Source organism: Scyliorhinus torazame, chromosome 16, assembly GCF_047496885.1.
Source record: "Scyliorhinus torazame isolate Kashiwa2021f chromosome 16, sScyTor2.1, whole genome shotgun sequence".
Classification (NCBI taxonomy): domain Eukaryota; kingdom Metazoa; phylum Chordata; class Chondrichthyes; order Carcharhiniformes; family Scyliorhinidae; genus Scyliorhinus; species Scyliorhinus torazame.
In genome coordinates, this window is record NC_092722.1 from 25,900,856 (window position 1) to 25,923,455 (window position 22,600).

The following is a 22,600-nucleotide window of genomic DNA, read 5'->3' on the forward strand; positions in this document are numbered from 1 at the left end:
CTCCGCACAGACAGTGACCCAGCAGGGAATCGAACCTGGACCCTGGCACTGTGAAGCCACAATGCTAACCACTATGCTACCGTGCTGCCCCACAATCATCCTGGAATGCAAAGATAACTTTCAGCTTCTTTTCTCTTCTGCAACTACTCTTCCTTTGACTCCATCACCTTCGCCTCCAACAAGTCCAGGGAGCTCATGAACACCTTTGTCCAGACTGAGACCATTCGATCAACTGCCTCTGCCACTTCCCCAGCTCACTGGGCCAAAGTTCCTCCAAAGCTTCCCCAGGCCAGAACTCACATTAATCTCTAATTTCTTTCTTACCTCTCCTCCATGTCCTCTTCAAGCTCATCGCAACTGAGACCCATCTCCTGTCCCCCCCATGACTTTATTTTCCCACTGAACTGCTGACCACCCAACCTTCCTTCCTGACTCCCACTTTATTTTTATTGTTAATGGTTCTCTCTTCAGTACTGTCTCTCTCCTTCAAATCTGCCAATATAATCCCTCTCTTCAAAAAAAAACAACCCTCAACTCCTCTTGACTTGCAAGCTAGTGCTGCATCTCCAATCTCGTTTGCCTCTCCAAAGTTTCTGAACGTGTTGTCGCATCCCAAATCTGTGCCCATCTTCTCTCGAACTCCATGTCTGAATCCCTCTAATCAGATTTCCACCTCTCAACAGGACCAAAACAACTTTTATCAAAGGCCCCTGCCTCAGTCCATCTACAGCACTTTTACCCATAGACTTGATTATTCCAATGCACTTTTGAGGGTCCTCCCATGTTTTTTCCTCTGCAAACCTAAGGTCATCCAAAACTCTGCAATTCACCCACCACCCTGGTCCTTGCTGACCTGCAAATGGGCTCCCAGGTAAACAATGCCCTGATTTTTAAAATCTCATCCTCTATTTAAATGCCTCAACAGCTTTATCCTTTCCTATCTCTCTAACCTCATTCAGCCCCATAACACTCAGATAACTCCTCTAATTGGGCCTCTTGAACACCCCTGATTTTGATGGCTCCACCACTGATGCCTTCAGCTAGCAAGGCCTTTAGCTGTGGAGTTCCCTCTCTAAACCTCGCTGCAACATCCCAGAAGCAATTGTAAATCAGAAATTGTAAGGGAGGGAAGGCAAATTACAATCACCAGCGAAGTGATACTACACAAATTGTTAGAGCTGCGGGCTGACAAGTCCCTGGGTCCTGATGGACCTCCGCCAAGAAAGAGACTAGTGAGATAGTTGATACATTGGTTTTAATTTCCCAAAATTCACTAGATTCAGGGAAGGTTCCATTAGATTGGAAAATAGTGAACATTTATTCAAAAAGGGAGGGAGACCAGAAAACAAGAAATTACAGGCCAGTTAGCATATCATAGGGAAAATGTTAGAAGCTATTATTAAAAATGTCAAGAGCGAGGCAAAGGTAATCAGGCAGAGTCAATATGGTTCGTGAAAAAAAAAAACGTGTTTAACCAATTTAATGGAGTTTTTTGAAGAAGTAACATATGATGTGGTTAAAGGGAAACCGGTGAATGTCATGTATTTAGATTTCCAGAAGGCATTTCATAAGGTGCCACATCAAAGGTTATTGTGGAAAATAAAAGCTCATGGTGTAGGAGGTAACACGTTGGTAAGGATAGAAGATTGGCTAGCTTACAGGAATAAATGGATCATTTTCTAGTTGGCAAGATGTAACAAGTGTTGTGCCACAGGGATTAGTGCTGGGACAGCAACTTTTCACAATTTATATAAATAGCTTGATGAAGGGACCAATGGTACGGTTGCTACATTTGCTGACGACACAAAGATAGATGGGAAAGTAAGTTGTGAAGAGGACATAAGGAGGCTAACAAATGGATACAGACAGGCAAAGTGAATGGGCAAAGAAATAGAGTACAATGTGGGAAAATGTGAAATTGTCCATTTTGGCAGCAAGAATAAAACAAAACATTATTTAAATGGCGAGAGCTAGCAGAGCTCTGAGATGCAGAGGAATCTGGGTGCCCTAGTGTGTGAATCACAAAAGTCTAGTATGTTGGTACATGTAATTAGGAAAGCTAAGAGAATGTTATTGTTTATTGTGAGGGGAATTGAATACAGAAATAGGGAGGTTATGCTTCAGTTGTAAAAGGCACTGGTGAGACTACATCTGGAGTACTGTGTACAGTATTGGTCTCCTTATATAAGGATGTAAATGTGTAGAAGCAGTTCAGAGAAAGTTTACTAGACTAATACCAGGAATAGGCAGGTTGCATTAAATGGAAAGGTTGGACAGGCTAAGCTTGTATCCACTGGAGTTAAGACTGAGGGGGGACGTGATTGAAACATACAAGACCCTGAGAGGTCTTAACAGGGTGGATGTGAGAAGGATGCTTTCTCTTGTGGGAGAACCAGGATTGGTTAAAAATAAGGGATCATCCATTGAAGATAGCGAAGGGAAGAAATTCCTCCTCTCAGAGGGTCATGAGTCTTTGGAACTCTCATCCTCAAAAAGCAGATTCTTTGAATATTTTAAGGCAGAGGTCGCTATATTCTTGATAAGCAAGGGGGTGGAAGGTTCTCGAGGGGTAAGTGGGAATGTAGAGTCGAGGTTACAAACGGATCAGCCGTGATCATATGGAATGGCGGAGCAGGCTCGGAAGAGCTGAGTGGCCTACTCTTGCTCCGAATTCGTATGCCACGGGAAGGTTTATTACAACAAAGATGCTACACAAATATAAGATGTTGTTGAACTGTACAGAAATTACTAAAATATAAACTCAACATTAAAAAGCTTAAATCTATTTTTCAGAGTCCTGAGTTTCCTGACTCTTTGCTGGGCACCTGGATAATGTACAAAAGATGGTCAAGCACACATGGAAATACGTTCCAGCACAAGTCAGTGTCTTCAGGAATGGAGATAAATTTCGCCAAGGAAAAAAATGATTTAAAGTAGCTGATTTCTAGAAGTATAAATTGGCAAAATTATTTACCGATCTTATGGAAAAGTTCTGGAAGCTGCACTTCAACTTTCTCTCTTTGGAATAGGTGGTATTCAGCTTGTTCACATATTGGTGGGATGAGGTTAAACTGTCGAGCCACTGAGTAAGCCTCCTGCAGGACAGAGTTAAAATGACAGAGTAATTTGATGAGTGATTTTGCAACACACCTCGAACGAGGGCTCATCATTAAACCCGCTTTTCAAAAAACAATCAAGATTTCTAACACAAAGGGTTATTTTCAGAGTTATTGTCAACACTTGACAGATTTTCTTTAATAAATCCTACTCGCCAAAAAAAAAAAAAATCAGTGTTCAGTTGCAATAAACCCAGTCTGCTGTTATTAAGTACAACATTGAAATGGGAGCAAAGGACATAAATAGAAATGAATCAAAGTAAACCTGGAACAGCCCATAGAAATAAACTCTTGAATCAAAAAACAACTGGAGACCTTGCTGCAAGTGTTAATGTATGGGGCGGGGGCACAGGTAGGCTTCAAAGTGAAGGTTAATGGACTAGAGGCAGATAGGTCTTGATGGACCAATAGTATATTTTCATCCTTGACTCTGTTAGGAAAACAAAGGTAGCTTTAAGGGATTTATATTTGTCTTCGTAAACATTAGAAATAGGTAGAGTTTTAAATAAATTTAATTTAATGTTTCTGTGCATGGAAGGATAAAACCCAGAGTTAGATTCATGCTGGACAAAGATTTTTATACATTTGGGGGTTGGTTCAGTTCCAACTGTGTATGTATTGTGCTTAGAGGGGGCTACAGTGTGAAGAGTAAATAAAACAGCAGTGGTTGCTTAGAAACCGGGGCCTTGTAAGGTAGTGAAGCTTTTAAGTTCTAGTTAGCTAATTAGATTGCAGTTCAAGATAGGTGGTGAGGGAGAAGACAGCTCTCACAGTTCTATTGGAAGCAGTTGGTTTTAGAAGGCTAGGCAGGGTACATCTCTCTCAGCCTTGCTGAGAGTAATGATCAAGTAAACAGATGCTGGAAATCTAAAGTCCAGCTAGTTAAGGAAACTAGAGAAATGCAGAGAAGTGTCCAAGAAATCTGGAGTTAAGTGAACCGAGACCGCGGTATTGTTCAGAAGAATTCAAGGAAGAATAAACAAAGTGTTCTGAATGTTTTCCCTTTTTAAAAATAGATTTAGAGTACCCAATATTTTTTTTCCAATTAAGAGGCAATTTAGCGTGGTCAATCCACCTACCCTGCACATCTTTGGATTGTGGGCGTAAGAGCCACGCAGACACGGGGAGAATTAGCAAACTCCACACAGACAGTGATCCGGGGCCAGGATCGAACCCGGATCCTCGGCGGCGTGAGGCAGCAGTGCTAACCACAAAGTGTTCTGAATGAAAGAGACAATTGTAGTAACCAGATTTAAAAATATATATATATTTATTGAGTTATCAAATATGAACAGCAACAACAATATTAACAAAGTAGAGATACATTATATAGGTACAGAATCAAAGAAGTGAAAAACAAATACATCGGTTTGATCAACTATGATATTCAAACTCCATTATAACCTAAACTCCTTAACTCTCGACCACGTCCAGTTCTTTAAAGAATGAGATGAATGGCTGCCATCTCTGGTCAAACTTCCCCACCGAGCCCCTAACGGTATATTTAATCTTCTCCAGATGTAGGAATGACATGTCTTCCCATCCATGCGGATGATTTATGTGGCATAGGAGACCTCCAATTAAGCAATATTCACCCTCTGGCTATTAAAGAGGCAAAGGCGAGAACGTCCCTCCTACCCCTCAATGAAATGCTGGAGAGTCCGAGACTCCAAATATTGCTACCAGTGGGCAAAGTTCTGGAGCCACCTGTAAAATCTTAGATACTAGGCGTGATTCTCGGTCTCCCGGCAGCCTCTGCGCCTTGCGGGATTCACCTATGTCCAGTGAGACCCTGGAGTCGGAGCTCTGCCCAAAAGGGGTGGGACCAAACTGCGCTCCTGGCAGTAGGTCTTCAACCTACTTAAGACCTACTCACCCAAGATACACCGGCCTCCCTCAATCCACCGGCCTCCCCAGGGAGGCTACAGCCGAGCGACGTTCAGTGGACCAGGCAGAATAGCCCCTGGAGGGTCACCTGGGCCACCGGAGACCCTTGGGTCGTCAGGGCGTGCAGGGTGAGATGCGACTGCACCAAGTGACTGACAGATAACTGCCAAACATTGATTGGGCAGCATGGTAGCATTGTGGATAGCACAATTGCTTCACAGTGCCAGGGTCCCAGGTTCGATTCCGGCTTGGGTCACTGTCTGTGCGGAGTCTGCACATCCTCCCAGTGTGCATGGGTTTCCTCCGGGTGCTCCGGTTTCCTCCCACAGTCCAAAGATGTGCAGGTTAGGTGGATTGGCCATGATAAATTGCCCTTAGTGTCCAAAATTGCCCTTAGTGTTGGGTGGGGTTACTGGGTTATGGGGATAGGGTGGCGGTGTTGACCTTGGGTAGGGTGCTCTTTCCAAGAGCCAGTGCACACTCGATGGGCCGAATGGCCTCCTTCTGCACTGTAAATACTGTGACTATGAATATCCAATATGTGGATGATACCGCTGCTATATTTAAATCCACAGCTGCAAGTAATTTCTTTGCATGTCTTAACGGCTCCATCCCGCGCTCGAAATTGACGTTTGAAATGGCGCTGTGCAATCAGCCCCTTTTGCTTGATGTAGTAGTTGAGAAATCTGCCAGCGGGTTCACTACCAGTCTCCTGCAAGCCTATCTTCACTGGTCAATATACGCATTGGGATTCTTACAGGTCCACACGCAACAAGATTGGGTTTCTTGGCAACCTTATAAATAGGGCACAAGCCATTTGCTCACCAGGCAAGCTTGATGCTGAAATAGGGCACAAAAAAAGAATCATGCGGGCTACTCTGATCAGTTAATTTTGCACTGTACATCACCCAGACTTGCAGGCTGTAGGCCGTCATTTCTGGCTTTGAAAAATGCCCAGTCTACTCTGGAAGGGAAAGGTATCTCATAACTTTGAGCAGCAGATGAAAATAGCTGTTTGACACTGCTACTATGCAGTAGCAACATGAGTTGCTAACCACTAACCAGATATTGCTGTCAAGCCAACAAGATATTGGGCGTGATTCTCCGACCTGGCATCGCCCGGAGGGGGGGGGGGGTGCGCGAATCACGCGACGACACCCCGCCGTTTCTCCGGGACCGGGGAATCGGTGCCTTTGGTGCTGACACAGCGCCAGTCGGGGGCCGCTAAACGCACCCCCACCCATTCTCCCCTTGCGATGGGCCGAGTGCCCGCCGAGTTACGTGGAGTCCCGCTGGCTTCGTTCTCGCGTGGTCCTATCCGCCGGGACCTCAGCGTTCATGCTGCGGGTGGCGGCCTGGTGGGGGGATCAGACTCCTGCGGGGGGGATGGGGGCGCTCCACGGTGGCCTGGCCCGCGGTCGGGGCCGGTGCCTAGTCTCCAAGATGGGCGTTTGAGGGGGCCAAAATCTAAATGACAATCAATAAATGAGGAGGCTGGTCAGAGGAGACAATTGCCGAGTATTCAGCTGACACTACTGAAGGAAGGAGTGACTGGTCAACAATATAAAAATCAATTCGGGAATAGAAATGGTGATAATGTGAGAAAAGAGTAAATTCTTTACTGTTTGGATGCTGAAAACACCACAGATCAACCCCCCAAATCCCTTCCGTAAATTAGATCTCTACCCTGGTCATCCCAGATGGGATCAAGGAATTTGGCATGGAGCGGTCCAAGGTACAATTTATAATAATAATCTTTATTAGTATCGCAATTAGGCTTACATTAACAGTCCAATGAAGTTACTGTGAAAATCCCCTAGCTGCCACACTCCGGCATCTGCTCGGGTACACAGAGGGAGAATTCAGAATGTCCAATTCACCTAATAGCACATCTTTCGGGACTTGTGGGACGAAACCGGAGTGCTTTGAGGAAACCCACGCAGAATGGAGAGAATGTGCAGACTTTGCACAGACAGTGACCCAAGCTGGGAATCAAAACCCGGGTCCCTGGCGCTGTGGAGCAACAGAACTAACCACCGTGCTAGGTCACCTCCAAGAATCAAGTCAGGGAGGAGGTTCACCCGAGAGTTTGTAAAATTCGGATTGTCCCAGTTGGGGGCATAAATATTAACTAAAATAACCGAAATGTTTTCCATCGAACCACAGCCAACAATATAATGACCATTGGTGCCATCTATAATCCGAGAGAGAGTAAATTGTATTTTTTTTTATTGATTAGTATTGCCGTGCCACTAGCCCTATCATTAAAGCCTGAATGAAAGACTTGTCCCACCCAACATTTGCAAAGCCGTATGTGGTCCTTCACCCGAAAATGGGTTTCCTGTAGAAATGCTACACCCGAGTTTAGAACCTTCAGATGAGCAAAAACCCTTGCCCGTTTCACTGGCCCATTTAGACTTAATACTCCAAGTTACAAAGCAAAATGGAGATCCCTCCATGCCTCACACGCCGGGGTCAGCCATTACCTCTGGAGATCAACAAGTAAGGAATCTTAACAAGCAAGCGTGAGGAGATCCCACCCGGACAGCGGCCAAGCCCGGTCCAAATGACCAAACACAGTAGTGGACAATGTCCAATAACTAACTTTAACACACTCATTGCTCTATCTCTCTCTAATCCAACAGCATTATTAACATATACATATACAACAGTAATATTACATTTCTACACAGCTGCAACACACCCAATCTTGTACTTCCAATCAGCTTATGTCATCCTTAGCTGGGAGGCTCTCCGCTCTTCCATTTACTCAAAGAAAATAAAAACTTTAACATACATAAAATTCATAATGCAACAATGACACTTTTAAAATCCCAAAGATAATTTAATAGCCTAAATTTTATACAAACCAACAATGTAAAAATCTCTGAATTTTAAAACACATAGTAACTTAAATATAAAAGAGAATTTGAGCAGCACACTGGCGCAATGGGTAGCACTGCAGTCTCACGGCACCGATGTCCCAGGTTCAATCCCGGCTCTGGGTCACTGTCCGTGTGGAGTTTGCACATTCTCCCCGTATTTGCGTGGGTTTCGCCCCCACAACCCAAAGATGTGCAGGGTAGATGGATTTTTTTTTAATAAACAATTTTAATCAGGTATTTTTGGCATTACAAACAGCAACAGTATAAAAACAATGTACAAAGAACAAAAAACATAGTGCAATCACCGACTCCCAACCCGCCAAGACCCACCTAATTGACCCCCTATTCTACGCTACCCTAATCCCCCCCCCCGCTGACGATTAATTCTCCGCAAAGAAGTCGATGAATGGTTGCTACCTCCGGGCGAACCCTAGCAGTGACCCTCTCAAGGCGAACCTAATCTTCTCTAGTCTGAGAAAGCTCGCCAGTTAGCCAGGTCTCCTACTTCGGGGGCTTTGAGACCCTCCAAGCTAGCAGTATCCGTCTCCGGGCTACCGGGGAAGCAAAGGCCAGAACATCTGCCTCTTTCTCCTCCTGGATTCCCGGGTCTTCCGACACCCCGATAATAGCCACCCCTGGACTCATTGCTACCCTTGTTTTCAATACTCTGGACATGACGTCCTCAAACCCCTGCCAATATCCCCCAAGTTTTGAACACGCCCAGAACATGTGAACATGGTTCGCTGGCCCTCCCGCACATTTTACACACCTGTCCTCCACCCCAAAGAATCTACTCACCCGGGCCACTGTCATGTGGGCCTGGTGGACCACCTTGAATTGGATCAAGCTGATCCTGGCGCATGTTGCGGTTGCGTTGATTCTGCTCAATGCGTCCGCCCATAAGCCATCCTCCATCTCACCACCAAGCTCCTCCTCCCACTTATGCCTCAGCTCCTCGGTCTGCGTCTCCTCCGCCCCCATGAGTTGTTTTTAGATGTCCGAGACGCTCCCCTCTCCCACCCATCCCCTACACACTACCCTATCCTGAATCCCCCTTAGTGGCAGGACTGGGAAGGATGATACCTGCCTGCGCAGAAAGTCCCGCACCTGTAAATATCTAAATTTGTTCCCCCTTGCCAACCCAAACTTCCTCCCCCAGCGCCCTCAAGCTAGGGAAGCTCCCCTCTAAAAACAAGTCCCCCATCTTTTCAATTCCTGCCCTTCGCCATACTCGGAACCCCCCATCCAAGCTCCCCGGAGCAAACCGGTGATTGTCACATATTGGGGACCAGACCACTGGTGATGCTCCCACTGCGCCAGCGTATCGCCTCCACTGACCCCAGATTCTCAGGGCTGGTGGAGTACCTCGCTGGCGGGAACGGCAGAGGTGCCGTTATCAACGCCCCCAGACTGGTGCCCCTATACGAAGCTGCCTCCATCTGCTCCCACACCAACCCCGCCCCCACCACCCACTTCCTTATCATGGCTATGTTAGCCACCCAGTAATAATTACTAAAATTCGACAGTGCAAGCCCCCCCCTCCCCCCCCGATTCCGCTCAAGCATCACCTTCTTCACTTGCGGGGACTTACCCGCCCACACAAAGCCCAGGATGATTTTATTAACCCTCTTAAAAAAGGACCGCGAGATGAAAATTGGGAGACACTGAAATACAAACAGAAATCTCGGTAAGACCATCATTTTGACCGTCTGCACTCTCCCAGCCAATGACAGCGGGAGCGCATCCCATCTCCGAAACTCACCCTTCATCTATTCAACCAACCGGGACAAGTTCAACTTGTGTAACCGGCCCCAGTCGCGTGCCACTTGTATCCCTAAGTACCTGGAACTGTCCCCTACCAACGTAAACGGCAGCTCCCTCAGCCGACCCTCCTGACCCCTCGCCTGGACTACAAACATCTCACTCTTTGTCATATTCAGTTTATTCCCCGAAAACCGGCCAAATTCCCCCAAAATCGCCATAGTTTCGCCATTCCTGCTCCTAGATCCGATACATACAACAGCAGGTCGTCCGTGTACAGCGAGACTCTATGTTCCACCCCCCCCCCCCCCCGCACCAGCACCTTGAAGCTCTCAGAGTAATTGCCAGCGACTCTATAGGTAACGCAAACAACAGTGGGGAGAGGGGACACCCCTATCTTGTCCCCCGGTACAGTCTAAAATAGTCCGAGGTCGTCCTTTTCGTCCTTACATTAGCCTCAGGGGCCTGGTACAATGGCCTGACCCAGTCGATAAAGCCCCTACCGAACCCAAATCGTCCCAGCACCTCCCATAGATAGTCCCACTCCACCTGGTCGAATGCCTTTTCCGCATCCATTGCCACCACTACCTCATCCTCCCTTCTCTCCGGGGGCATCATGATCACATTGGGTAGCCTTCTTATATTGGCCACCAACTGCCTACCCTTGACCAAATCAGCCTGATCCTCCATAATCACATCCGGCACACAATCTTCAACCCTGGAGGCCAAATTTTGGCCAGCAACTTGACATCCACATTAAGCAGGGAAATCGGCCTATGACCCGCATAGCTCCGGGTTCTTGTCCCGCTTCAAGATCAATGAAATAGTGGCCTGTGACATTGTCCGGAGCAGCACCCCTCTGTCCCATGCCTCATTGAAAACCTTAACCAGCAACGGCCCTAAAATCCCCCAAAACTTTTTATAGCACTCCACTGGGTACCCGTGGGCGGTTCCGAGCGGTAGAGCCTACTGTAAAAGTCCCTAAAGGCCCTGTTTAGCTCTGCCGACTCCCCTACCAAGTTCCCATCCCCATCAACCACCCTCTCTATTTCCCTGGTCGCCTCCCTCTTCCTAAGCTGCTGTGTGTGGTAATACCAGGTATTGCGGTACCTGAGAGGTGGATGACCATTGGCTAGACCCAGGAGTCTACCATTGGCTGATGTACATAGCTCCGCCCTGAGAGGCGGAGTATAAGTACCGATGCCGTCCAAGCAGCCTTCACTTTCTGTATCGAAGCTGCTGGGGAACAGTTCTAACAGATTAAAGCCTATTAGTTATGACTCACCTTGTCTCGAGAGTAATTGATTGCGCATCACTGTGCAAGCATTCTGCTGGCCTTCTGCCGATGTTCATAAAATGCCCCCTCGCCTTTCTAAGCTGCTCCACTGCCTTACCTGTGGACAGCACCCAAACTACGCCTGCAGCCTCCGACGTTCCCTTAAGAGCTCCACCCCCGGGGTCACCGCATACCACCTGTCGATCTGTAAGATCTCCTTAACCAGTCGGTCCGTTTCTGCCCTATCCGTCCTGTCCCTATGAGCCCGTATCGCAATCAGCTCCCCTCTCACCACTGCCTTCAACGCATCCCAGACCACCGCTGCTGAGACTTCCCCCGTGTCATTAACCTGCAGGTAATTCTGCATGCACTTCCTCAGCCTCTCGCACACCGCCTCGTCTGCCAACAACTCCACATCCAACCTCCATTGCGGGCGAGGAAGCTCTCCTCACTAACCTGCAGTTCCACCCAGTGTGGGGCATGATCCGAAATAGTGATGGCCGAATACCCAGTGTCCACCACACCTGCCAGTAAATCCCTCAAAATGAAAAAGTCTATCCGGGAATAAACCTTGTGAACATGCGAATAGAAAGAAAACTCCTTTCCCATCAGCTGCCTAAACCTCCATGGGTCAACCCCCCCCCCCCATCTGCTCCATGAACCTTATCAGTTCCTTTGCCATTGCTGGCACCCTCCCGTTTTCGAACACAACCGGTCCAGGCCGGGGTCGATGACTGTATTAAAATCCCCTCCCAGAACCAGCTTGTGCGAGTCCAGGTCAGGTATCTTCCCCAGCAACCTCTTTCTAAATTCCACGTCATCCCAATTTGGCGCGTACACATTAACCAAGACCACCTTCCTCCCCTCCAGCTTACCGCTAACCGTGACATAACGGCCCCCCCATCTGAGACTATACTGCCCACCTGAAATTGCACCCACCTGTTGACCAAAATCGCAACCCTTCTAAGCTTGGTATCCAGCCCCGACTGGAAGACCTGACTGACCCAACCCTTCCTTCGTGCAGGGTAGATGGATTGGCCACACTAAATTGCTGCTTAATTGGAAAAATTAATTGGGTAAAAAAAAAAAAGAGAGAATTAAACAGGGTTCAAATTGAGCCTCTGGGCAAATAGGTTTGCCTCTTCAGGGGAGTCAAAATGATCCTTCTCCCTGACAAACACACGGAGGCAGGCTGGGTACATCAGGCTGAACCAGAGGCCCATGCTGTATAGAATTGATTTCACCATTCAAGGTTGCCCCGTTCTTTGCCAGGTCAGCACTGAGGTCTTGATACAACCGAATGGAGTGGCCTTCCCATTTTATCTCCTGTTGTTTCATGGCCCATCGAAGGACCTGTTCCTTCTTCTTAAAGTTATGTAATCTGATTATAACTGCACGTGGGTGTTCCCCAGCATGATGTCTCGGTCGCAATTTGTGATGAGCACGGTCTAGCTCCGGGTGGGTAGGGGAGAAGACATGAAGACATCTATGCCCACCATTTTGGTTAACATATTGGAAAAACATTATGTTGGGATGTTTTCCTCCATCCCCCTCCGGCAAACCCACAACGCGGATATTCTGCCTTCGCGACCTATTTTCAGGTTATTCAATTTGAACTTTATTCGTCTCCACCACTGAAGACATGGTCATTTTCTCGTGAGGAAATCCGATCGCTGTTATCAGAAAGGGCTGCTTCCGTATTTTTCAGTCGCCACACTTGCTTCCATAATTTTACTCATATTTCTAATTTAATTGATACCTAGGCCAGGGCTTCATCTACAGATCTTTTCATCTCTTCTGCCAGGCTCTGATGATATTTTCTTAATTCAACTGCCACGATGCAGCTGATATCGTTGGCCGTCGGCAATGAGGTCGCCTAGGGCAAAGAGGAGCCGGCCGCCGCCATTTTGCCACCCGCTGAATCCTGTGAGGCATCGGAGTCCGAGGAGTAAGTGCGTCCCGTTTCTTTCTTGCTCCTGCATTTTGGCAGATTAGGCGTTTATTTGTCGATTTTTAAAAACTTTTACTGCGGTCGTTGCACTTTAAAAAGCAAATTCACTGCGTCTTTCTCCGCTACATACGCCACCTGAAGTCCTTGTAACCAGACTGGAACAGCAGCTTTCAAAGGCAGAACAAACGCGTGATGCCATTTTAATACAGTCTGGGAATTGAGAGTTAAAGCAATTGTGAGCAGTTTGCCCCAACAGTCATGACAAATAAAGAAGGTTGTGTAAAGTTGTGGAATGGATTTGCTGTTAAAGGTAGAGCAGAAGCTTTGTTTAAAAGTCTCAATTGGAAAACCGGGTCTGCATTTCGGAAAACAAATCACTAAGGGAAAGCATACTTATGAGAGAAGATTTTAAAGTGTGTTTTTGGGAGTGGAGTTTGCAAACTCTCATGTGACAATCATCTGGGGGAAATTCTGAGGCGACATCCACTTGGATTCAGAGGACTGTTTCTTACCACAGTCATTGTGTGTGCTGAAAAGGGACTTCTGTGTTAATGAGACCATTGTAGCTTGAGGTGTACTTGGTAATCCAATTGTTAATCTTTAAATCTGTCTGTATTTGTTAAACTAAGGGGGGAGTGAAAGAGTATTGACAACTCAGCACAGATGTAACTTTTGATCGGCTAGCATTTTAATTCTCCACTCCACTGTAACCTTTCAGTCCTGCGAATCCTACATTGTTCCAATGAAGCTCAACCTCGTCCTTTGATTAGACACTTCAGGCTTGAGTTCAGCAATTTTGGATCATAACCACTTCCGTTTTTTGGATGGCAGCTGTTGGTGGTTTCTGCTTTTCTCACTTACAAGTCCTCTTGACACATCTTTCATTTCTTTACTAGTGCCATTACCATGTTTATTTGGCTTTCACCATCATCCCTTTTGGCATTTAATATCTTCGGTCTTCCACCCTGTAAAGGAACTTCCTATTCTCTATACCGCTCTTTCCCTGCTTTGCTTAAAAATGGTTACACCTTTAAGCACTTCCAGTTGTGACAAAGGGCCACTTATCTGAAGTGTTGACTCTGTATCTCTCTCCACAGATGTTTCCAAACTAGCTTGAGGCTGATGAATCTCCATAAACGTAGAATGGATGAAGTCTGTTTTAGAAATGTTGTACGGTTTGCACTATTGAGACACTTTTAAAAAGTTGCTTAATCTTGTGTAATTTTGAACTCCATTTTTAAATCTGTCTGTATTAACATAGCTCTATTTTATGAGGGGGAGGCTCAAAAGAAAAAAACGTACTTGGGCATCAAAATAAAATCCCCATTAAGTTTAAAGCAGGGCAGCACGGTGGCACAATGGTCAGCGCTGCTGCCTCACAGCGCTGAGGACCCGGGTTTGATCCCGACCCCGGGTTACTGTCCGTGTGGAGTTTGCACATTCTCTCCATGTCTGCGTGGGTCTCATCTCCACAACGAAAAAAGATGTGCAGGGTAGGTGAATTGGTCACACTAAATTGCCCCTTAATTGGGAAAAAAATAAGAATTGCATACCCTAAATTAGGGTAGGCTCTCTTTGGTAACAGAAAGGAAAGCTTGGTTATTGAGGGTTTCGACTATTGTGCCAATAATTATTTTTAATTGACTTTTCATGTTAGATTTCGTTTAATATAATCATTATGTTGTTGTACTTTACTTAATTTTCTGGTGACTTAAAAATTACTGAGCACTGGATGGCACAGTGGTTAACACTGGTACCTTACGGTGCTGAGGACCCGGGTTTGATCCCAGCCCCGGGTCACTGTTCATGTGGAGTTTGTAAATTCCCCCGTGTTTGTGTGGGTCTCACCCCCACAACCCAAAGTTGTGCAGGATAGGTGGATTGGCCACACTAAAGTAATGAATGAGAAAAATAGTAATTTTAGTACAACCACACATAGAACTCTGCTTGCAAGTAACCTTATTGTAATTACTTTTTAAAATTAACTTAGTCACTACTGTAGCATGCTGCAGCATTATACAATTGCTGTAGAATGGTCTGGCACTATACAAAAACCTGCTCCGTATAGAATTGGATAGTCCAATACTACATAATTGTTGTAGGATTGTTCAGTACTGTACAGTAACCTGACCCAGCTGCAAAATGGTACAAAACAAGCTCGCATTTGAGAAGAAGCTGACCCTATTCAGCATTCATGGCTGTAACTCAGTTGGGTCTGAAAGCCCCGAGTGAAGGATCTTGGGACATAAACTGATATCCCACTTCCCTGAATGCAACATACTGCTGCTCCAGGGCAATGGAGCATTAATTGTTTCTGAAAAATATAAAATAATTAATTGTGCTGAGCTCAAAGTCCTTTACTGCTCTTACCATGATCTCCATCGCACTCCATCGGGAGGTACCCCAGTACATGGCCATTCCTTGGTTAATTACATGTGTCATTGCTCTCACAGTTTCTGTCAGGAGAGAAGAAGTGATTTATTGATTTTTTTAAAAAAATGGCACATCATAGCTGCTCCACACTATGCATGGATTTTGCTACTGGTTTCACAACAGGGGTCTTTTTGCTGCAAGACATCTTGCAAGCAGTGTACATCCGTTTCGCAACAGTGGAATCATGAGGCATTCTGACATTTTATCTTCCCTCAGAATTCCTTCGTATTGCTGGATTAATAAAGTAAATGAGGGGGGAGCTTGTATGATGATTGTGATACTCTGAGGGTAAATGTGTGAGAAAAATGGGAAAGAAAATTAAAGGAAAAAATGAGCCAATTTTTCAGTCTTTTCTCAATCAAGCGAAAGAAGGACAATGGAGAATATATGTACAATATTGAATAAAGCTGATAAATAGTGCCATGTTAAGTATTAGTAAAACAATTGTTTGTCTGAGGATCAACTCAAGAGACAACATCACCTTTTTGAAGGCCTACCTACAATAGATTTTATCAGATTACCAGGTAAAACTATAGTCATTTCAATTCAAAGTCATTACCCAATGCAGATTTCACTACTGCAGATTTTGATGACAGAACCATTAACAGATTCTCAATATTAAAAAAAACCCTCTCCTGTACCAAGGTCTGCTGTGGGACAGACTTTCACTTCTTAGGTCCTCAATTCAAATTCAGTTTGGTTACAATTTGGAACTGGCACACAGGACAAGGCAGATGATGAATGTTAATCTCAAGGAAGCCATTGGTGTGGGAAATTAAAAAGTACCACCTAAGTTCGGTATGGAGAGGGTGGCACAGTGGTTAGCACTGCTGCCTCACGGCACTGAGGATCCAGATTTGATTCTGGCCCCGGGTCATTGTCCATGTGGACTTTGCACATTCTCCAGTGTTTGCGTGGGTCTCATCCCCACAATCCAAAGATGTGCAGGATAGGTGGATTGGCCACCTAAATTACCCCTTAATTGCACTCAATTTATTAAAAAAAGTTCAGTATGGAGTGCTTTTCTGAGGTTAAACCTGAGGCAGTTTGCTTTGCCAGAGTCATTGTTGCTATATACCTCACCTGAAAGTGATGTTTTCTGAACCTGGTGCCTGAAATGGTAAAACATTCCATTCCCAACACTTCACGTTCATTAAGATGAGGAATACAAGTGATTTATAGTTTACATCAGCAAATCGAGGCATTATTAAATAGTGTATAATTTTTAACTCCATTTTTGACGTTTTCAGAATACAGCCTGCTTTATGAGGAGAGACTCAGAAGAAAAAAGGACTCTGGCATCAGAACATTCCCGTTAAGCTTAGTGATTCTAAAAGAATAGAAAAGGCAAACAATCTTTCCTCATTGTTTTGCCAACAGAAAGGAAAGCTTGGATTGTGTGGGTTTCAACTCACTGCACCATTGTAACCATGTCATTAAGGTCCACAAAGCCATGTAAAGTGTCAGCCTTAACTCAGTGTTATCACTTTTGTCATGGAGTAACAAGCCATGACTTCAAGGTTTAGCAATCATCGTGTACTATCTGGAAAATGGACTGCAGCAATTCACGAACGTTTCTTTGACAGCACCTCCTGAATGACGTCTACCATCTAGAATAAGGGCAGCAGGCACATGGAAACACCATGACCACTAAGTACCCCTCAAGTCTCACATCATCTTGAATCGCAAATATGTGTTCTTTCATCCTTGCTGGGTCAAATTCCTAGAATTTCCTACATAACAGCATTCTGGGAGCACCATAACCACATGGACTGCAGCAGTTTAAGAAGGCAGTTCAACACCATCTTCTCAAGGAAAGTTAAGGATGAGCAATAAATGCTGGCTTTGCCAGCGACATCCGAATCCTGTGAATGAATCCAAAAAGGTCCAAGATTTCAGAATAAAACCAGTATAGACATTTCAATGTAAGTTGAGATGCTAACCTGAAACCTGGTCTACCATTTCAGGTGAATGCAAAAACTTTCTAAGGCACTATCTGAAGAACAGGGGAGTACGCTCGGTGTCCTAAACCAACATTTGTTCCTTAACCAACATCACCAAAAACAGACCAACTGGTCATTCACTTCATTGCGGGTTTGTGGACCTTGCTGTGCACAAATTGGCTTTTGCGCTTGCCTTATAAAAGTGGCAATTTAAAAATGATTAATTGACTCTGGGATATCCTGAGAACATGAAAGGTGCTATACAAATGTAGATCAGTTTTTTCACAGAGTAAGTTTTTTTTAAGGGCCACAAGAGCACTGCAACAAGGAGTAATGGACTTAAGGTCTAACCCATCTTTGCTCTAGCATTACATTTTTAAATGTAAAAAAAGGGCAGTTACTTCATGAAGAATGGGAATATTCCTACAGGAAGAGAGACAAAAATAAAGTTTGTTGTATGAATGCTAGATTAACCCAGATACCTAACAGCACAGACAAATAGTCTTGCCCCATAATATTTCTTACTAATATGTCTTGATAGTACTGCTGGATAGCATTGCTTGACGATACTTGTCTTTTTTGTTGAAGGGGAAGAAAAAGAGGGAACAGCACTGAATCTCGATTTGACCAATGTTCCAAGATAGGCACCACACAAATGGAAGCTGAGACATAGCGCAGTAGCAAATTCACTGAGGTGAAGAGGAGTCAGACCGTGAATGGTTGAGAATCACTGCACTAAAGCACAATCCAGATGCACAACCATAAACAGTAATGGTACAGCAAAATTAGAATTTAAATAAGAGAATTAAAAATGTTGCTAGAACTCGAAGTTGAACTTTGGTGTAGATTGAACGCCTATCGCTTAACCACATTTTTCTTTTTTTGAGCTGCTTGCAGTAAGTAAAAAAGTACATTGAAGTCAGATCATTGGCTCAAACACAATTGATATTGTGTTGCAATTTTTCTTTGTGGCATGGTGTGCGTGATAAAAAGGGATGAGATTATGTTCGTTATCGCAAATTTGATTGTAATAGATATCAAACTTTTTATTCTACCCAATATACCTTTCGACTACGGCATTCTCCCCTCACTTTTCTTCTCTAGCTCTTAGAAATGTTGCTGCTGTATGGTTTCCCAGGCACCATCTCCTGCCTTGCCCAAATTTCAGTCTAGGCAGTGAGTACCTTTCACAAGAGACATCAGAGCCAAGCGCAACCCTGGCATCCTTGTACATGCATACATATATACTTTCCAGTAGAGTCAATGAACAGCAATCAGAGATAGGAACCTTACTGATCTTTCACTTCTGAAACTTCGATTGCACCACTTGGTTATGTGTCCTCAGCTGCTGGCTTTAATTGTGAATGAAATGAACCAAGGAAGTTCCAATTAAATTAGTACGCATGTGTCCATGAATAAAACTACAAATTTGACACCAAATTAAGCAATCTTACCCTGCAGGAACTCATGGTAACTTGCATTTAATGGCTAAAGTAGGTAGAAATTTCTAATCTTGCATTTTGATCATTTTCTAGTTTCCGAGTTCTGCCTCTTCATAGCCACATGTGTGTGATCTTTCCTTTGCTATATCACCAACATCAGAGAAACATTAGCGGTGACATTGATGATCAATAAGGAATGGTTGCATCTTAAGGATGCAATGATATAGAAAAAATAAATCACTTTTATTCAAACCAGGATGATTGAGTTGCACTTGTCAAATACAGCTAAATCAGTAGTGTACATTTTTCAGGGAGTATTTGTATTTGGCTGGTTCTGTGAAGTCATAGTAACAAAATAATGTCCAGAGAGAAATAAGTCATGGTAAATTTCTTTTACAAAAATGAGTGGATTTCTCCAATTTTACAGAGCCCAAATAAAACAAAAACCAGGAGGATGGGAATAGTTTGGATGCAGAGTTTTCCGCAGTTGTTGTTGATGTCTTTGCATGTGCTTTGTTAGGTGGACTGCACTCGATTTGAGTTCTTATTGACTCCTCCACTAACAGTCTGAGCAAACTTATCCAAAGAAGATTGAGCATAGCTTTTTCATTGACTTTAGTGAAGTCAGCTCATCATGCAAAGTGTGAATGTGGTACTGATTCCAGTGTAAACTTGTTGGAATTGCTAAGATAGCCACAGAAAAGATCTGGGGGGGGGGTTTCACCTCCGGGAGTTGAGCACATAACATATAGATACATCAGTGCGGTGTTCCATAGTTGAGGTGCTATCATTTGGATGAGCTGTGAACCAGCAAAATAGACGAATGGGTCCTTCAACTCATTACTGCTCTCAGACGTTCAGTGTGCAAATCAGCTGCAATTCCCAAACTGGCTGTGAAGTGTTTTCAGACATACTGAAGGCATTAGATACATTCAAATTTTTCTTTCTAAATTAAGGAGCAGGGACAATACAATTTTTGAATGTTGTTATTTGGAGGGCATTTTGTACCTCATCGCTCATACTCTTCTTTATATTTAGCCGATTGCCAAGAAAGATATTCATGATTACTAACAGTTTGTCACGTTTGTCATGATAGAGCAAAACGTTGCGGACGCTGTAAATAAATAGCATGTAGCAAGTCCATTTTGTTTCTGAGAATGAACAACGGTTCTCAATTAACCTGAATTTTCCCTTTTCAGATGCTGACAAGCTGTTAATTTTTAACATTTTCTGTTTATCTTGCAATCGATCTCTTTTACGATGGTTATATCAATTGCAGTGGTACTGAGGAGCAAGGTCACAAGAACAGGTCCCTCTGCTCCAGACTAGAGTGCCCTTGTCAGCTACTTTATTGAACCCCACTAGGAATGGTGGTTGTGGGAAAATCCAAGCTTAATTCCTAATTCTGGCTGTTTAAAAGCCACTTTACAGGAGAAAAATGTCCATCATACCCCTTTGCAGAAAAAAAAGCTGTCTGTGAACAACTGAACACAAACACAAAATGGCATTATCCAACTGTGACTATGAAAGGATGTCTCCCACAGGAGATTCAGCTAGGTGACAAGTGTGAAGTAATGGGAAAATGAGGGCATGAAGCGAACTACACACAAACAAGAAATTAACAAATGATTTGACAATATATGCAAGACTACAAGGACACAAGTATGATATTTTAAAAAAATCTGAGTGTCAAATCTACTGTATATATTCTCAAGGACAAAGCATCCAATCTGAGCTGTTGTGTACCAAATTCCAGTATGCACAATTTAAATGTGTTAAGACTGGGCTGAAACATCACAAAATACAATTTTGCCCAAGTGTGCGAAGCATTCACACCCAAACTACATTGATAAGAAAACAGCCTAAATACTTTTAATACAAAGCTAAATACAGCATGCGTTGGGGATCTGAAATAAAAACAGAAAAAGCTGGGAAATACTCAGCAAGCTAGACAGCATCTTTGTGGAGAAACAGAGTTGACATTTCAGGTTGTTGACCTTTCATCAAAACTTACATGAATCTATGTCTGATGAAAGGTCACAGAGCTGAAATGTTAACTCTTTCTCTCCAAAGATGCTGCCTGACCCAGAGTATTTCCAGCTACTTCTGTTTTTATTACCCCTAAAATCTGTACTCTCCTTGCTAATTTTCTCCAATTATTTCCTTCTTGAATCGACTTCTTGAAGTAGGTGGGCTCCGTCTCATATATTTTTGACTGAGTGGCCATTCTTCATGTGTCAACTGTAGCACTATGGCCAGGCTATCCAACTGCAGAGTGAAATGCTCCCTGACATGGACTGCAAAAGGGATTGCTGTTGATCCGGAGTGGAAACCCCAGCTGATTTCTCATCCTTGCTACTAATAGGTACTGAACACCTATAAGATCATTATGTACACATCTACAAATTTGTTTAACATGGTCTGTTTTCTCAAATATAAGGACAAAAGGATGGATGGATTTTAGAATTGATACATGATCCAACAAGATTTTCTAGATGTATTTTGTTTACACAATATACTAACTGATGTTTGATTTGTTTCCATAAAAAATTATTAAAATTAAACATCTAAAGTTCACTCCCTTCAGCTTGGTATTACCAAGTGGCTTGGTAATAACGGACTACATTCTACTCTTCATACCGTTAAAATTAATTTGAATAGAAAGTGTATTTTGTTGAATTGTTTCACAACCTTAACTATTTTAAATTAAGTTTTCTGTCCACTCACTGGCACTTCTCAGCTCTCTACCATTAATGTTTTATGTTCTATAACTGACTATACAATACAAACTTGGGCAGGCAGCATTTTCTCTCAAACTCTCCCATATACAACACCATGATGTTCCAAGAATAAGAGTAGAGTGGGGAGCTCCCTATTTATACCATGCGGTGCAGCTTCGGGATGTGGGGCGGGATTCTTCATCCTGTCGCACCAGTTTTCTCAAGCAGCGCTTCCTCGCCGGCAGCAGGATTCTCTGTCCCGCTAGACGGCCTATGGGGTTTCCCATTGTGGGCAGCTCCATGCCGTCGGGAGGTCCCCGGGCATGGGGGCACTGCCGGCGCAACGAAGAAACGTGACAGTGGAGAATCCAGCCCGCGATCTTTAGAAAATGGGGAGCAAAATGATTGCTCACAACCTATCATACCCAGTAGTTTAATACACCAACACAAATATTTTCCTTATACTATTCCCTGGACAGTGTGTTATAGGAAATACATTTATCCCTATGTAATATTTTGGTGCAAAACAAATGCCGCTGCAGTCCTCAAAAAAGCTTCTATTGTCTCATGTAGGCCAACAATAAGGGACAAACAGTTCTCACACTGAGTGGAACCTTCAGAATTCAGTCAATTGGATACGAGGGGGTTGGTTCAAATACACCAATCAGTAACATGGCACAAAACTAAATGCTTAGACCGGAATCAGCCAGATAATCAGAAGGGCTGAGTGTAGTTTGCCGCGTCAAGCATTGATATTCAAAAAACACATTTTATTAATGAATTCAGAATGCACTTTGCCAATTTTTCCCTCCCTTTTCTTTTTCTCCATCCCTCCATCCTTTCTGGCCCTGGTACATGAATACATTGCTTGCAAGGCATATCTTAAATTTTATTGCCAGACTTGTGGAATAAAATATTTTTTTAAAAAAGAACCCCCAAATACAATCTATAATCCCACCAAGGCTTCTCAGCCCAATCTGTCATCATGCAGCTTTTCCATAAAATTATGCACAGGCACATAGAGGCCAAAGATAAAAGAAGAAAAAGACAAAGGCTGAAAATGCTAAACATGCACCATAGACAAAAGCACAAAGAAATTAGCAGTAATTCTGACAGGGCTGCTACTTTACAGGTGATGCATTAAGTAGTTGAGCAGGCTTTCATTTTAATCAAACGGAAAGGAAAG

The 22,600-nt window shown here is 44.0% G+C and overlaps 1 protein-coding gene across 11 annotated transcripts in view; it reads right to left on the bottom strand.

Moving 5' to 3' along the window:
- The window catches only part of kcnab2a (potassium voltage-gated channel subfamily A regulatory beta subunit 2a), a 341,966-nt gene that overhangs the window by 17,587 nt on the left and 301,779 nt on the right, over window positions 1–22,600 (bottom strand). For all 11 annotated transcript variants that reach the window (XM_072478111.1, XM_072478110.1, XM_072478107.1 and 8 more), the window contains 2 exons: window positions 15,247–15,332; window positions 2,975–3,095 (listed from right to left, as the gene is read on the bottom strand). In XM_072478111.1, the coding sequence (XP_072334212.1) occupies window positions 2,975–3,095; window positions 15,247–15,332 (207 nt within the window). The remainder of the gene's footprint in view (window positions 1–2,974; window positions 3,096–15,246; window positions 15,333–22,600) is intronic.